This window comes from Orycteropus afer, unplaced genomic scaffold, assembly GCF_000298275.1.
Source record: "Orycteropus afer afer isolate SDZICR_OR568_19922 unplaced genomic scaffold, OryAfe1.0 scaffold00153, whole genome shotgun sequence".
Taxonomy (NCBI): Eukaryota; Metazoa; Chordata; class Mammalia; order Tubulidentata; family Orycteropodidae; genus Orycteropus; species Orycteropus afer.
In genome coordinates, this window is record NW_006921740.1 from 3,585,831 (window position 1) to 3,602,729 (window position 16,899).

Below are 16,899 nucleotides of genomic sequence, written 5' to 3' on the forward strand. Positions count from 1 at the left end.
TTCTAGTGTTATTTCTGTCACCAAGGCCAAATTTTCCAACTACCAGTGATTCTTCTTTGTTTCCAACTTTTGCATTCCAATCACCAGTGATAAGCAACAGATTTTGATTGCATGTTCAGTCAATTTCAGACTGCAGAAGTTGATAAAAATCTTCAATTTTCTCTTCTTTGGCTTTGGTGGTTGGTGCATAAATTTGAATAATACTAGTATTAATGGGTTTTCCTTGTAGGCATATAGATATTATCCTATCACTGACTGTATTGTACTTCGGGACAGATCTTGAAACATCCTTTGTGATGACGAATGTCACGCCATTCCTCTTCAAATTGTCATTCCTGGCATAGCAGATCATAAGGTTGTCCAATTAAAAATGGCCAAAACCAGTCTGTTTCAGCTCACTAATGCCTAGGATATCAATCTTTATGCATTCTATTTCATTTTTTTACAACTTCCTAGATTCATACTTCATACATTCCATGTTCTGATTATTAATGGATGTTTGCAGTATTTCTCCTCAATTTGAGTCGTGCCACGTCAGCACATGGAGATCCTGAAGGACTTATTTTATCCGTATCATTAAGGTTGATTCTACTCTGATGAGGCAGCTCTTTCCCAGTCCTATTTTGAGTGCCTTCCGACCCAAGGGCCTGGTCTTTGTGCACTGTGTCGGACAATGTCTCCAAGCTATTCATAAATTTGCCCAGTAATGTATCAGCCAGTGTTTCTCTACTATTCGTAAGGTTTTCCCTGGCCAAGTTTTTGTTAAGTGGATGGCTTCTTCCTTCTTCCTAGTCTGTCTCAGTCTGTAAGCTGCATTGAAATCTGTACACCACGTGCAACCCTACTGGCATTTGAAACACCAATGGCACAGCCTCAAGCCTCACAGCAACGTGCAAGCCCTACAGGATGAAAAACTTACAGACAAGTTTGTCTCCTTTAGCTGTTAGAAACCTCTCCACCCTCCCCTTACCTAATTCCTACCTGGATCCTACCAATTTGTGGTACCCTGCCACTCCCTCCCTCTCCTGGCTCTAGGGGGCTGGGGCCTTGCCTGCCTCCCACCCCTTACCTGGATCCTGCCATAAAGATACTGCCTCGGAAACCCAAGGAGAGGTCACTATGACTTGAATAGACTCGATGGTAGTGACTGGGTTTTTTTCCGTTTTTTAATTTTATTTTTATATTATGTGCCACTACTTTGATGATTTTTTATAAAGAAAGTTAACACTATACATTGCATGTTTAAATTACCCACATTCCCCACCATCTTAATACAATTATTAATTTTGTGTATGACCTGCCTTCTTTATCCATATATACATTCATGTTTATATTCTTGTTTGTATACTCTATTTCTTTCACTCAACAGGATTTCAGTTTTCATTAGAAGCTTTCCAAGCTTCCACAGCTTTCATAATTATCAACTTAAAGGTTGCATGCATTCCAAAGAGTTAAAAAAAAAACAAAAAAAAACTAGTTGCTCTCAATTCACATGGTGACCCTATGTGTCAGAATAGAGCTGTGCTCCACGGCAATTTAGGTAGTTTGGAACCTTTTATATTTTGGTTGCCAGTCAAGTCAGTTAGCCATCTGCACCACCAGGGGACTCCTTCCAAGATATTTACCAAAAAAAAAAAAAATCAAACTCACTGCCATCAAGTCAATTCCAACTCATAGCGACCCTGTAGGACAGAGTAGCAGTGCCCTGCAGAGTTTCCAAGGCTGTAAATCTTTTTTTTTTTAATATTGTGATTTGGGTGAAAGTTTCCAAGTCTGTATATCTTTACAGAAGCCGACTGCCACATCTTTCTAGTAGCTGGCGGGTTCTAACTGCCTACCTTTTAGGTTAGCAGCAGAATGCTTTAGCCATCGCACCACAATGGCTCCTTTTATAAATTCCCCAAAGTGATATATTTACATTGGAGCTAATGCTACCATGAAGACTTGTAGACACTTGAACTTGTTTCTGTTTCAGTTGAATAATACTGTGGAGTTCCATCTAGGCACATATAACCGCGTTAGAACAGGGACCGAGAACGACATGACAGGACCACCTGACCCAGCCCACAAGCACGCCCTACCAGGCGGTGCCTCTGCCCTGGGCTGCGAGTCTCGGGAGGAGTCGGACGTGTCCCCGCCCCGAGCCGCGTCATTGACGTCCCACCCGGCTCAGACCGGCGCGCGGCGCAGAAGTGGCGGCTACTGCGCCGGCGGGCGGCACCGGGAGCGCGGAAACTCGGCTCCTCGGCCATGGCTCCCTGGGCGGGGGCTGAGCTCTCCACGCTTAATCTGCTGCGTGTGCTGTGGCTCACGTTGGCCACCGCCTTCCTGCTGACCCTGCTGCTGCATTTGGTGCCGGCTGGCCTTCTCCCGGGCTGCCCGCTTTTCCAGGACCTGATCCGCTATGGAAAAACGAAGCGTGCGGGGCCGCAGCGCCCTGCCGCGTGCCGGGTCTTTGATGTCCCCAAGAGGTAACCGCGCCCTGGCCCACCACCGGCTGCCTAGGCGCCGAGAGCCCGAGGCGCAGCCGGCAGAGGGCAGCAGAGACGGACGCGGGACGGCGCGGACCGGGCCTGGAGGCCGAGACTGGCATCCTGGCAGTCTGTCACTGCCCGCGTCCGCCTCGTGGCCTGGGGGCGGAGGGTCCACAGTGTCGGCGGACACCGAGGGAGCGGAGCCGCGCGCACTGTCGAGAGCGCAGGAACGTAAAATTGTGGCCGCACGGAGTGTTTCACTTAGAAGAATATGGCCTTTGAACTTAGGCCTGTCACCAGGCGACAAGTTCAAGTCTTTGTTCCCCAAATTACGCGCCTTCTCACCACCCAAACTGAAAAACCAAACCCACTGCCTTGGAGTCGATTGTGACTCAGCAACCCTATAGAACAGAGTAGAACTGCCCCAATGCTGTAAATCTTCATTGAAGCAAATTGCTATCTCCCCTGGAGCGGCTGGTGTGTTCGAACCGCCGGTTGAGCGCTTAACCAATGCGCCACCAGGGCCCATCACCCTAGGGACTCATAATCTACCTTGAGATTGGTGGGATTCACTTGTGGAAATGAAGGCAGGCTTGTCCTTCCCGCGTTAATTTCCCAGACCTCAGGACAAAGGGCAAGTCGCTGGTCATCCTGTAGGCAGCTTGGAAGCTCCTGACTCCTAACATCTTGGCAAGTGTGCCCCTGAGAAGGTGTCCCAAGATGGCACATTTTAGGCAGGCTGGATCCCAACGCTCTATTTGATTTTAAACAGATATCATAACTAAGGTTAGATCTGCTTATGTCTTTCAGTGAAAGATTAAAACATTAGGGGTTAAATAGACTTCTTTTGTTGTTGTTAGGTGCTGGAGTCGCTGCCACTCATAAGGACCCTATATACAACAGAACAAAACTGCCTGGTCCTGTGCCAGCCTCACAATCCTTGCTATACCTGAGCCCATCTTTGCAGCCACTGTGTCAGTCCACCTCATTGTGGGCCTTCCCCTTTTGCGATGACCCTCCATCTTACCAAGTATGATATGTTTCTCCAGGGAATGGTCCCTTCTGATGAATGGTCTCTTCTAAGGCATTAGACAGCTAACCTGCATGCTGGTGGGTTCCACCAGCCACTCCTTGGAAGGAAGTTTGGGCAATCTATTTCCCTAGTGATACCGCCTTGGAAACCCAAGGAGGGGTCACTGTAAGTTGTATCCTACTCCACAGTGAGTTTGGTTTGGTTAGGTTTTGGACAACATGATAACAATCGCCTGCCTGCCCCTTCTTTTAATTTGAATTCTGAACACAGCTGTTAAGAGTCAGCCAAACACTGTTCTAGAGGATAGGAGTTATCAAATTATCTTTATGGTGCATCTTAAATAGTCGTTTGGGAAGGAATTTGGAAGAAAATGATAGGGCTTCTGATGTATGAAAACACCTGGGTTATCGCTTTAAATTCAGGCAGTGCCACAGGCCTGCTCACAGCAGGGAGGCAAAGTATAAGTTAGCTTGTGAAATGTAGAGAGCCTCTGCTTTTGACTGTTGAAGAAAGATTGATTAGGGGTTAATGAGAAGGGAGAACTGGGTGGTAAAAATAAAACCCTGCAAAGAAGTGTGCAAGCCAAACTGGTGAAGCCTCCTGTTTCGTAGAGACACTTACGTGGAAATTGCCTGTCATACTATTTTTAACCAGGTTTGATTGCAGTACTTCCTTTTCTTTATAGCAGTGGTATTACTAGATCGTCACATTATTTTAAGTTACAAAGTGGAAAAAAAAAAAAAATTGTTCGTAGGGAATGTAAGTTCTAACAATTTAGTTTGTAAACCTGAAAAATGTACTAATATCACTGGGTTAAAAGACATCATTCCCTGTGGATCCTGTACCCCAGCTGTTATGCTGTAGTCTGTCGTTACATTAGAGCCAAGAAAAACCCTGGTGCCTTTCCCCTGTTCATTACTACAGCAGTTGGTTCTCTTTGGCCTTTTTGTAATTTCTACTATGTTATGAAATAATGTATACCTTTCTCTTCTTGAATTCTAGAGCTGATTGTTCCATGGTGTTCAAATGCTATAACTTTTGGTGGTGTTTTGTTCTTTTCGTTTCCTAAATTTAAACCAACATTTAGTACTGCAGAAGGTACAACCAATCCAGGGCGATAATGAAAGGTTTTTGTTTGTTTTTTTTCCTGCTTCCTAGTTTTCTTCCTATGCGTATGAAATGTGTTTTTATTGAGACAAAATTATACACACACACACACACACACACACGTTGTTTTCACCATATATATATATATACCAAAACCAAACTCACCGCCTTCAAGTCGATTCAGACTCATAGCGACCCCTCCTTGGGTTTCCAAAGCAGTATCACTATGGAAGTAGATGGCCCAGTCTTCCTTCCAAGGACTGGCTGTTGGGTTTGAACCTCCAGCCATCTGGTTAGCAGTCAGATGCCTTAGGTACTACACCACCAGAGCTCCTTTCATTTTTAATTTTGTGTTTTTATTTATATGAAAAAGGGTGGTGGTGTCTAGAGTGGGGTGGAAATAAGATCCTATAGCCTCTTTCATGCTTCTGTATCTGCAATGACTATGTGCCTTTCACTACTCTCATCATAAAGAAATGAGCAAGTAATGTTAATGGCCAAGGGGCTATTAGCAGTTAATAGCAGAAAATGATGATCACTTACTGCTGTACATGTCTTTCCTCATTTAATCCTCTTAACAGATCCATGAGAGATATGCTATTATTTTTCCCATTTAAAGGTGTGCAAACTGAGCCTTAAAAGGTCACTTGCTCAGTGGTGTAGTGCTAGGTGTCTTGGATGGTCATAAATTAAATTCCCAGTGGTGGGAATTTAAACCTGGATTGATCTCTTGACCACGGGCATGCCTCAAGGTGAATATCTCACTCCATGTGTGAGGAATCAAATGGGCATGGACTTATCCCCCAGATTGTGGTGTTTAGTGATATCTTGGCTAATCTAAAAGAATTCTGATAGCACGGTGGTTAAAGCATTCAGCTGCTATCCAAAAAGTCGACGGTTCAAATCCACCAATCCCCCTGCCGGAGAAAGATGAAGCAGTCTGCTTCTGTAAAAATTAACAGCCTTGGAAACCCTATGGGGCAGTTCTGCTCCGTCCTATAGGGTCACTATGAGCTGGAATTAACATGATGGCAGTGGTGAATTTTGGTTAATCCGAATTTGGAAATACAGGGTAGCCTTAGCTAAAATAGTTAGATTTATTTATAGTTCTTCTTGTACAAATTTAATAGTACTCTTAAAAGTGAAAATAAACCTAATTTTAAGTAGGTATCTGTAAGTCACATTTTTGCATATAAGACAGTCCTTAGGAAATTTTGTTTGGAATTCATTTTCCTAAGGCAGGCAAGAATAAAACCTGAAATCAGCTTATGGAATGTGTGTTGCCATTACCCCTTTCTGGGGGATTTTTTTTTTAGGTGATGGTTGTTTCTTTTGTTTTCCTTTTGATTCCTAGAGTTTGAGCTCCCAGAAAGTCTAAATAACCGAGTGGTTTTCACTTGCATTGTGTTTTTGGAAGCACTTCTGCTCCTAAAAATTCAAAATGGCCTAAAGCTTTGCAGTTGAGCCAGACTCTGGAGACGTCAGAGAAACATCCAGACTTTCCCACTAGAGTTCAGGGGTTCTAAACCAGAGGTCCATTGGAGTCTGTGCATAGAGTTTAGGGTGAATTTGGATTAGAAAAAAAATTACGTCTTTATTTTTACTAATCTCTAACTGAAAGTTAGCATTTCCTTGATTATGAATGTAAACAACAAGCCAAAAAATAATCAGTCCCTGTGACTTTGTCACAGGCTTTTTTGCAGTACATAAAAAATACAGAAGATACTGCAAAATATTGGTCTCATCAACTTCAGAAATACTCTAGTTAGTGGACTACCGCTGTTGTTAGGTGCCATCTACTTGTCTCCGACTCACAGTCGGACTTTATATGGGAACAGCAAAATACTGCCCTGCCCTGCACTGCCATCCTCACTTACTACCCGACTCATAGCGACCCCTCTTTGGGTTTCTGAGGTGGTATCATTATGGAAGTAGAGTGACCAACCTTCCTTCCGAGGAGTGGCTGGTGGGTTTGAACCGCCAGCCTTCTGGTTACCAGTCAAATGCCTTAGGCACTATGCTACCAGAGCTCCCTCACTTACTACTATATCTTGTTATTTGATCTTCATATTAAGAAGCACATAGGTTAATATATCATAGGTTTGTTTTTTAATAGTTTCATACCTGCATTTCAATATAATCTGCTGTTGGTCCCAGATCTTGAAAGGAGTGTCGGCGCGAGGAAGCTGCCACTGACACGATAATGCAAAACAAAAAGGAAAGTTTATTGGCTAGCTTGAGCTAGGGTCTCCGCTTACACAAACGCAGCGGTTTGGGCAAAAGACCCCGTGCTCTACTACAATTACAATTTTATAGGAAAAATATAGGGTGGAGTAACACAAAAGCAAAGAGGTCCCTCCCTCCTTTGATTGGTTGTTGCTAGGGGGTAGAAAAGGAGGGGAGGGGGTTTTAGGGCCCTGTGAGGTAAAGCCCTGAGGCGTGGGGAACGTGCTGGAGTCCCCGGCACTAATGGCTCCTAGTTAAAGAATAATTACCTGGTGGGGAGGGAGTCTCACACTGCTTCCTTTCTAATCTCTCTATGTTTCAATGTGCGAGTTTAATAACATTTTGAAAAGGGGCCCATAGTGGAACAAAACTCAAAATCATTTGGAGAAAAAAAAAGGGGGCGACCAGATTGGCTTATCTGATAGAGCCTGGTGGAACCACTGAGACTATGGACCCTAGCTGCCCTTCAGGTCTGGAATTGAACCAACACGTATAGCTTCCAGCCAAACAACAGACAGACATATGAGTTGAACATTTATCTGAGGTAGATACACTCCTTGAAGAGAACAATCATGGGAGAAAGAAGGGCTGTATATGCACAGGGTGACAGCTCGGGGCAGGAGTGCATGGAGGGATGGACAAAGGGAAGAGGTAACTATGGGGAGGAAGTGGGGGGGGGTTTGGATTGTGGTGAATTGTAGTCAATGTCATGAGACAAAGTGTATGTGAGCTGCTGTGTAGAAAGTAAATTTGCTCTGTAAATTTTTACCCAAATCACAACAAATAAAGAAAAGGGCCCCATAGTCTTCATCAGACTGCCAAAGGGGTCATGGCAGAAAAATGTTCAGCACCCCTGCTCTAGACTGTAAACTTACCATGAGGAAGTTGCCTTGTTAATGATGACATCCCTAAACAGTGCCTGACTAACAAGGCTCTTAATATTCTTTGAATGAGTGACCAAGAAAAGAGGTTTTTAGGTTTATTTTGTTTATTGATTGACTCTAGAGCTTACTCTGTGAGTAATTTGGGGTGAGATACTTACCTTCTCTCTCATTCACTTATTAAGCCAGTGTCTTAGTTATCTAGAGCTGCTATAACAGAAATAGCACAAGTGGGTGGCTTTAAAAAAACAAGCATGTATTTTCTCACAGTTTAGGAGGCTCAATTTAACTCACTGCCACTGAGTTGATTCCAACTCATAGCAACCCCCACTGGGATTCCAAGGCCATAAATCTTTACGGAAGCAGAATGCCCCATCTTTCTTCCGAGGAGCTGATCTGATAGAGCCTCAAACCACTGACCTTTTGGCTACTAGTCAAATGCCTTGACCGCTACATCACCAGATCTCCCTGTTTAGGAGTCTAGAAGTCCAAATTCAGGGCACGGGCTCTAGGGGAAGGGTCTGTCTCTGTTGGCTCTGGGGGAAGGTCCTTGTCTCGTCTCAGCTTCTGTTCCTTGGTGATCATGGTGAACTTCATGTGCCATGGCATCCATCTGCCCCCAACTGCCTGTTTAATTGCCTTTATACCTCAAAAGAGGGTGGCTCAAGAGGCACTCCAACCTAATCCTTCCCCATTAACATAACAAAGAAAACCCATTCCCAAAGGGGATTATAACCACTGGTATGGGGGTAGGATTTATAAAACAAAGCTTTGGAGGAAACAATTCAATTCATAGCAACCAGTCTTTATAGAGTGCAGACTGTGTGCTAGAGGCCATTCTAGGCTCCTTAGAGTTTATATTCTTTCTGGTAACATACAGACACTGCATTACAAAATCTTAGTTAAATGTCTAGAACAGAAGGAAGTGCATTTTCAAATTTGCTATTTGAGGCTTGAACTAGCTCTTTAAAAAAGCAGGAGGTGTGACATGGTATGAAGACTAGAAAATGTTTTCTACAGAGGGAAGTCAGGTAAGCAAGACAAAAGAGAACGTACAGAAACAACCTCCCTGTGATTCAACACCATGGCACAAGTGGAACAGCAGGAGGTGGCTTAGCAGCTTGTATAAAAACATACTTGACTAATTTGGTTGCCTTAGCTCTGGTATCCTAGTGCCTAAGGCATTTGACTACTAACCAGAAGGCTGGGGGTTCAAACCCACCAGCCCCTTCTGGGAAGTAAGACTGGGCAATCTACTTCCATAGAGATAACACCTCGGAAACCTATGGAGGGGTCGTTATGAGTCAGACCCGACGCAATGGCAGTGAGTTTGGTTTATTTTGAGTTTGATTTGGTTGATACAAATCAGTGCACATAATGTCGAACCCAGGAAAGCAGGTTCAGGTAAACCTACACGAATAGGAACACAGTGGTGTGAGTTTAACTTCAGAGTCACCAGGGCTGTCTGGTGCCAAATGTAGACAATCGCTGTGTGACCTTAGGTAAATAACTTAACCACTCTGAGCCTTAGTTTTCTCATCTGCCACATGAAAGTAACAATATAACCTTTATAAGATTGCTGTGAAGATGAAATAAAATCATCTTAACCGGTCTCCTAGGCTCACTCCGCACTCCCACCCCACCCTTGAACTATTTATTCTCTACCGAGTTGCCAGAAACCAAAACCAAATGAGTTGCCAACCCATACAGTCAGTTTCAGCCCATACAGTCAGTTCCAATTCCCGGGAGCCCACATGTGTCAGAGGAGAGCTGTGCTCTGGGGGGTTTCCAACAGCTGAGTTTAGGGAAGTGGATCTCCTGGCCTTTCTTCAGAGGCCCTTATGGCTGGCCTTGAACCTCCAGCCTTTCAGTTAGCAACAGAGCGCATTAACTGTTTGCACCGTAAGGGACTTCTGTAATTGCCAGAGGGATATTTTAGACATCTTAAATTATTAGTTCAAGTCACCAAAAAAATAATAACCCAAACACGTTGCTCCGGAGCCGAGTCCGACTCACAGCAACCCCGTGTGTTACAGGATAGACCTGCTCCACAGGGTTTTCTTGGCTGGAATCTACATAGAAGCAGGTCGCCAGACCTTCCGCTGTATCACTGGGTGGGTTAGTAAACCAGAATACCAGACTCACTGCTGTGGCATCAGATCCGACTCATAGCGACCCCTCCTTGGCTTTCCAAGGTGGTATCACTGCAGAAGTAGATTGCCCAGTCCTCCTTCCGAGGAGTGGCTGGTGGTTCAAAGCCTTCTGGTTAACAGTCAGGTGCCTTAGGCACTATGCACAAAACAGGCACCACTTAGAGACTTCAGTTCAAGTCACATCTCTGCTCAAATAGCTCTCCATCACACTTAATAAAGGCCAGCCTCTTTACAAGGCCCAGTGTTATCTGCCTACCCACCTCTAACTGCCTCTCCTGCCACTCTCTCCCTTCCTTACTCCACACAAGTCACACAGATGCCCTTCAATGTCCTTGAACACACTTGGCATGCACCCACCTCAGGACCTTTTGTTGTTTCCTCTGTGTACGAAGTTCTTGCCCCCAGAAATCCACAAGAATTACTTTTCTAGCCAAATATCTCTTCCAGAGTTGACCACTCATCCAGAATAACCTCTCTCTACTTCCCTCTGCCCCCGCACCCTGCTTAATCACCATCCACATTATGGATGGTGATACAGATGTCTAAGCTTTAGTTGTTTATTCTCTGACATGTCCCTGAAAGGTAAACTTCATCAAGGCAAGGACATGTTCCATTTGCTCCCTGCTATGTCCTCAACTCCTGGAGCCTTGCCTGGCACATCCTAAGTGCTCAATAAATATTTGCGAAAAAATTAAAGGGACAATGTGGCCAGCCCAGAAGTTGCTCTTGGGATGCCAGCCCCTCCCCTTTCCATGGGAGCCTGCAGAGCTAGGTGCTGCTGACTTCCGCTCTGCTCTGTCTGCTTAGATCATACCTGGGCTCAGTTCTGGGAACTGTTTTAACAAAGACCCTGGAGCGCAACCAGAGGCCAGCAGCCAAGAGGACAGGGAATTGATCCTGACACCAAAACTAAGCTGTTAAGTCTGGAGATGATCAGAATCAGAAGTAACAGCATGGCTCCCATCAAATAGTTGAAGAGCTGGTGAACGGAATTAAAATTAACCTTGTTCTCTGTGTGACTAGAGAGGGCAGCCCCAGTGACAGGAGTGGATTGCTGTGATTTAGGAGTCTATGAGCTCTCTTATAAGCGTGATCTGGAGCATCTAGAGGAACATGGGAGTTTGTTTATTCCTCTTCTGGCTCTTACGTTAATTGTCACGGGCTAATGACAAGACAAATATACATGGTGCCCCAGGGAAGGCTAAATGACCTCAAGCACACTGTAGAATCAGAGGTTTTCAGTTGGCTTAAATAGAGAAAACTCATGAGGAGACGCAAGTCAGTGGCCCTGCAAGGAATATGTGCCGTATTAAGTGATTTTGTTTCAGCAAATTAACATCATCTTTCACGTTAAATTAGGAGCTCTGGTGGTGCATTGGGTAAGGCATTTGGCTACTAACCAAAAGGTCAGTGGTTCGAGCCCCCCAGCTGCTCTGTGGAAGAAAGATAGGCCAGTCTGCTTGCGTAAAGACTTACAGCCTTGGAAACCTAAAGGGGGCCCCTATGGGTCAGAATTGACTCGATGGGAGTGAGTTTGGTTTTTGGTTCACATTAAATTAACGTTGATCATCTGAATTTTATTGGTTTTGTTTTTTATTTAATTTGTAAATTTGTTAGTTGCGAAATAGGTCCGGCTGTTGTATGAGAATAAAACAGTAGAGTTGAAATAGGCCCGGCTGTTGTATGAGAATAAAACAGTAGAGTTTTATGACTAATATTTCAAGGGTACATTATTCAATAAGCAAAGTAAGCAAGGGCTTACTTATGCTTACTTACTAATCACTGAAATAATGTGAAAATGTTCACTACAGATTAGTAAGTACGCAAAAGTAAACCTGTGCTTACCTTCCTTACTGGTACTCCGTCACTTTCAGGGTTGTAAACTCGAAAAGAGGCTTTGATTCTGTAGGAGGATTGGGAGAAAGAGAGGTGCCAACCATACTTAGAAGCAGAATCTTTCATGTGGTGAACAAAATGTGAAATTGTTCACTATGGATTAGTAAGTAAGCACAAGTAAGCCTGTGCTTATCCGACGCTCTTTGTCATGTTACAATAAACGTTACTCATAGTCAACATAATTTAGAAAAATACTGCCTTAGATAGCCTTTAAGGTTTCTTCTGTGATTGTGCAAATCTTGTGTAACAGTTGTGTGGCTATTGCTGCAATATTGTCTGGGATACAGAAATCTTTCTCAGATTGCCCTTCCATTAGCACAGTCTAGGTCGTGCTGTCTGCCTGGGCCTGTGGCCCCTTCTTTAGAACTCAAGCCCAGTCTTACCTAAAGATAAGAGAGATTGCTGATTAACACACCACCTAAGTTTAACAAGATCAGTACTGTTCTTGTTCACTTCAGAGAGGCCCTCTTTTTCCTATGAGTTAACTGGTCCAGTTATTTGAAAAGAAACTTAAAGAACCTGTCACCTGTAGGATTCAAGTTCTATTAAAAATATAATTTGGAAATGGGGAAAGCAGATAAGAAAACTAAAAATAATCTTTCTGCATAATGGTGGTGCCAATGGTTTACTCGCTAGCAGTTACCACGTCTGCTTTACACGCAGAAGGTCCTGTGTTCAAGCCCCAGTGGAACCGAATAACTCCTTTTGTTGGAAGCTCTAGTGGCATACTGCCTAAGGCATTTGACTGCTAACTAGAAAACTGGCAGTTCAAACCCCCCAGCCACTCCTTGGAAGGAAGGTTGGGCAACCTACATCTGTAGTGATACTGCCTTAGAAACCCAAGGAGGGGTTACTGTGAGTCAGATCCAACTCCACAGCAGTGAGTTTAGTAACCTAAAGGTTGGCAGTTTGAACCCATCCAGCAGCTCTACAGAAGAAAGGTCTGCCAATAGGCTTCCATAAAGATTCCCACCAAGATAACCCTAGGAAGCAGTTTGGTTCTGTGACAGGTGGGGTTGCCATGACTTGAAACCTACTAGACAGCAGTTGGTTTATTTTGTTGTTGCTGTTGTCACCCTGATGATCATTTTCCTTTCGCAGGTATTTTTCACATTTCTATATCATCTCAGTGGTGTGGAATGGCTTCCTGCTTTGGTGCCTTACTCAGTCTCTGTTCCTGGGAGCGCCTTTTCCCAACTGGCTTCATGGTTTACTCAGAATTCTTGGGGCTGCCCAGTTCCAAGGTAATGACTCTCTCGGCTACTTACAGCCATTACATCCTGAGCCTGTTGTTCCCGTGTGCAGGGAAGCTGTTCCGAGTGATTGAGAGCCACTCTCAGGCTCCTCCTCAGCTGGGTCTAGCAAGGACAGGGCAAGACTAAAAACATTCTTGCATTATTCATAGAGGAATGGCCAAGTGGATGTCCTCAAGGCCTTCACTGAGAAGATGGCACAGCCAAGAGTTAGCACTTGGTCTCCTGGCTTCTCTGTGAGTACAGTGCTATGTCCAGGACTGGCTGTTCTCCCTCAGATATTTTTAGTACTGTCGATACATTTATGAGTACATTATGATGCTTAAAGAAAAAGCTTTTAGGATCCCTCAGGCTTGCCTTGAAATATTTATCATTTCTAAAGTTCCAACCAAAACCATGTCTCAGAACTTCAGGAACGTGATAGAAAATAACTTTTTGGCAAACGTGTGAGAAGGTTTGTTATGCTGTGATATAAGAAAGCTAACTGTAAGTAGTTGTTGACAAAATAGACTTTAAGTTTGCTTTACTCTGTCTCAGAAGAAGGATGCTTTGAACAACGTTTAGAGTAAGGAATTGAAGGTGAAAAGACATGGCGTGGCCTAAACTGAGGTCAGGCAGAGGGTGAGGGGCAGAATTAGAAACAAGTTGTTCTGGTCCTATCTCTGTCCTTTGTTCCAGCAGCCAAACCACTGGCTCCCTGAAACAATCTTTTTCTGTAGAACCAGGGGAACTTGTTGCAAAAGATGACAGTCAGAAATCCTCATGCAAATCCTCTTTGGGAGGGGAGGATACCTCAGGAAATCCCTGTTCACACTCTATGTAGCCTTCATCCCTTCCCTTTGTTTACTATGCAGTTGGCTGTTTGATACTTGGAGTGTTGGTTGGGTGAAGTTTTATTTGGTTGGTTGGTTGTTTTAACCTATTCCTAAAGAGTTAAAAGGTAGGTCTTAGTTTATTTTAATTGAACAAAACAACAAGTCTTTAACACCAGTGAGGTATGTGCTCCTTACAATAATGAACCCTGCTAGATCACAAGGGCAGCATTCCTAGGGGTAAAGCTCAAGAGGCAGGCAGGAAAAGGAAAGAAGGACAAGGATGAATTGGAAATGGAAAATACAAGGAGGAAGTGGAAAGAGTGATGTTACATTGTGAGGATTACAATCAGTGTCATGAAACAAAATGTATGAATTGTTACATGCAGAAACCATTTGCTCTGTAAACTTTCACCCCATTCACAATAAAAAGTTTAAAAATGAAATAAAATGACAAAAATGGGCAATTCTAATCAAGGCTGACAGAAGTCAGGGTAGGGACTACACTTGGGGTGTGGCAGGCGGGGTGACTGGAAGGGAACACAAAGGGTACTGGTCATGTCCTGTTCCTTGATCTGGGTGCTGGTTATATGGGTAGGATAAGTGGGTTTATCAGAAGAAAGGTTGGGCAATCTACTTCCACAGAGATACTGCCTCGGAAACCCAAGGAGGGGTCTCTATGGGTCAGAGAGACAACTTGATGGCACATAACAACAATCACAAGCGGGTTTACTTTGTGAAAGGCATTAAGCTGTATCCTTACAACGTGTGTATATAGGTGTCTGTGTGTATATACATGTGTGTGTGTACATGTTTTGTAGTAGTAGTTGTTGTTACTAGTTACCGTGGAGTCCATGACAACTCATGACAACTCCCTGTGTACAGAGTAGACCCACTCCGTAGTGTTTTCAAGGCTGTAGCCTTTCGGAAGCAGATATCCAGAGCTGTCCTCTGAGGCACCTCTGGGTGGGTTTGTTACCCGCAAAATGCTGGGGGCCAGCCCTGGAGCAGCACAGCCAATAGTCCACACCAGCGTTCAAGGAGAAGAAGAGGGTTTAATTATGAGGTTTACCGATGAGAGACAGACAGGGTTTCAGTGACTCCAAAAATGCCCTCTCAGCTCAGCGCTTGTAATCAAGGGTTCTTATACTAAAGGAAAAAATGAGACAGTGCAGCATGTGCAGGATTAATTAACAAGTTTCCAAAAGTCAGATAGGACAGTGGGTAATTAAGAAAGGAATGTTTCCTGTGAGGCATACCCCCCACCCCCAGCTGCCAGGTAATCTTGTAAAGGCTCCTTGGCTTTTGTCAAAGCCCAGGTGGTCCTTCCTAAAGTCTGGCTTCTTGTTGTTGTTGTTATTGACATAGACACGGCTCTTAGATCACACGGTGCAACAGGAACTGATAACTATAACTTGAGAGAGAATAAGTTCATTATAACACAAGGTTGAAGCCAGATTTTAGAGAAATGGCATCAAAACTAAAAATATGGAGTTTGATTCTAACAATGTGGAATCAGGTCTAACAAAGCAAAAATCTTTGTCCTCATAGGTTGAACGTCCAACCTTTTGGTGAATAGTCCAGAATTCAACTATTCATAGCACCCAGTGACTCCTCTGTGTGTGTGTGTGTGTGTGTGTGTACATATGTATACATGGGGTCACCATGAGTCAGAATCAACTCTACAGCAACTAACAACAACAACACACACATATATATATATATTCGTTTTTTTTAAAAAAACCCTATGTTTTATAATATGTTAAAAACCAGCATTTCTTCTGGCTTACTGTGAGGAAGAAGAGTGAAAGGCAGGTGGCAAGGTAAATAAGGCTTACTGTCACCCACAAATAAATAAATACATATACATTTATATTTTAAATATGGGAAGAAACACATGGCTCTCCCTGTCTCCCTCTCTGCCTCTGTGGATGTGTGGGTCTCTTGTCTCACCTGATCTTGGGGAACCCAACAGGTGGGGCTGTTCAGCGGTCATCCAGAAACACATTTATTATTTGCATCTGGCTATTGAGATTCCTCAAAACTAAAAAACCAACTTACTGCCATCAATTTGATTCCAACTCATAGCAACCCCTATTGGATTTCCAAGGCTGTAAATCTTTATGGAAGCAAACTGCCTCATCTTTCTACCACAGAGTTGCTGGTGGGTTTAAACCATTGATTGACCTTTTGGTTAGCAGCCAAATGCCTAACCACTTACACCATCAGAGCTCCTTTTATTGAGGTCCCTGGGTGACATAAATGGTTTACAGTTGGCTTCAATACAGATTATTGTTGTTGTTAGTTGCCGTCAAGTTGATTCTGACTGGTGGCGACTACATGTGTTCAGAGAAGAACTCCGTAAGGTTTCAGAAGCAGATCACAAGGTCTATCTCCTGAGATGCATCTGGGTTGGTTTGAGGTACATCTGGATTGGTTCAAACTGCTAACCTTTCAGCTAGTAGTCAAGCACTTCCATTTGCACTACCCAGGAACTCCCTATAAAGGTTGTCGTATGGTTTACAGCCAAGAAAACCCTATGGAGCCATTCTATTCTGTAACACATGTGTTGCCATGCGTGGAAATTGACTCAGCAGCAATGGGTTTGGCTTATTAGAGCCAGGAAGCAGAGTGCACAGACCCTTAACACCTAGCCTAAAACACACACACATGACAATGTGGCCAAGACATCTGGCTTTGTCCCACCTTTGTCACTAATTTACAGTGTAACCTTGAGCCAAATTCCTTGCCTTTACTTGGCCCATATCCTCATTGCTTTTTAAAAAAAGGCATTAAATTAGATAATTTCTAGAGCTGATTCCTAACCCTCAGGACCTGTGGTGGCATAGTGCCTAAGGCATTTGACTGCTAACTAGAAGCTTGGCAGTTCAAACCCACCAGCCACTCCACAGAAGGCAGACTGGGCAATCTACTTCCGTAAAGATTTACCACCAGCAATCTATACATTCAATGCAATCCCAATCCAGATCTCATCAACATTCTTTAGTTGTTGTTATGTGCCGTCGAGTCAGACCCGACTCATAGTGACCCCTCCTTGGGTTTC

At 43.9% G+C, this 16,899-nt stretch overlaps 1 protein-coding gene across 1 annotated transcript in view; it reads left to right on the forward strand.

Annotated features, from left to right (window-relative positions):
• Nucleotides 1-2,250: 2,250 nt before the first annotated feature.
• Nucleotides 2,251-16,899, forward strand: part of SRD5A3 (steroid 5 alpha-reductase 3) — a 23,639-nt gene continuing 8,990 nt past the window's right edge. The window contains exons 1-2 of the mRNA XM_007946210.2: nt 2,251-2,471; nt 12,872-13,014. Of these exons, the coding sequence (XP_007944401.1) occupies nt 2,251-2,471; nt 12,872-13,014 (364 nt within the window). The remainder of the gene's footprint in view (nt 2,472-12,871; nt 13,015-16,899) is intronic.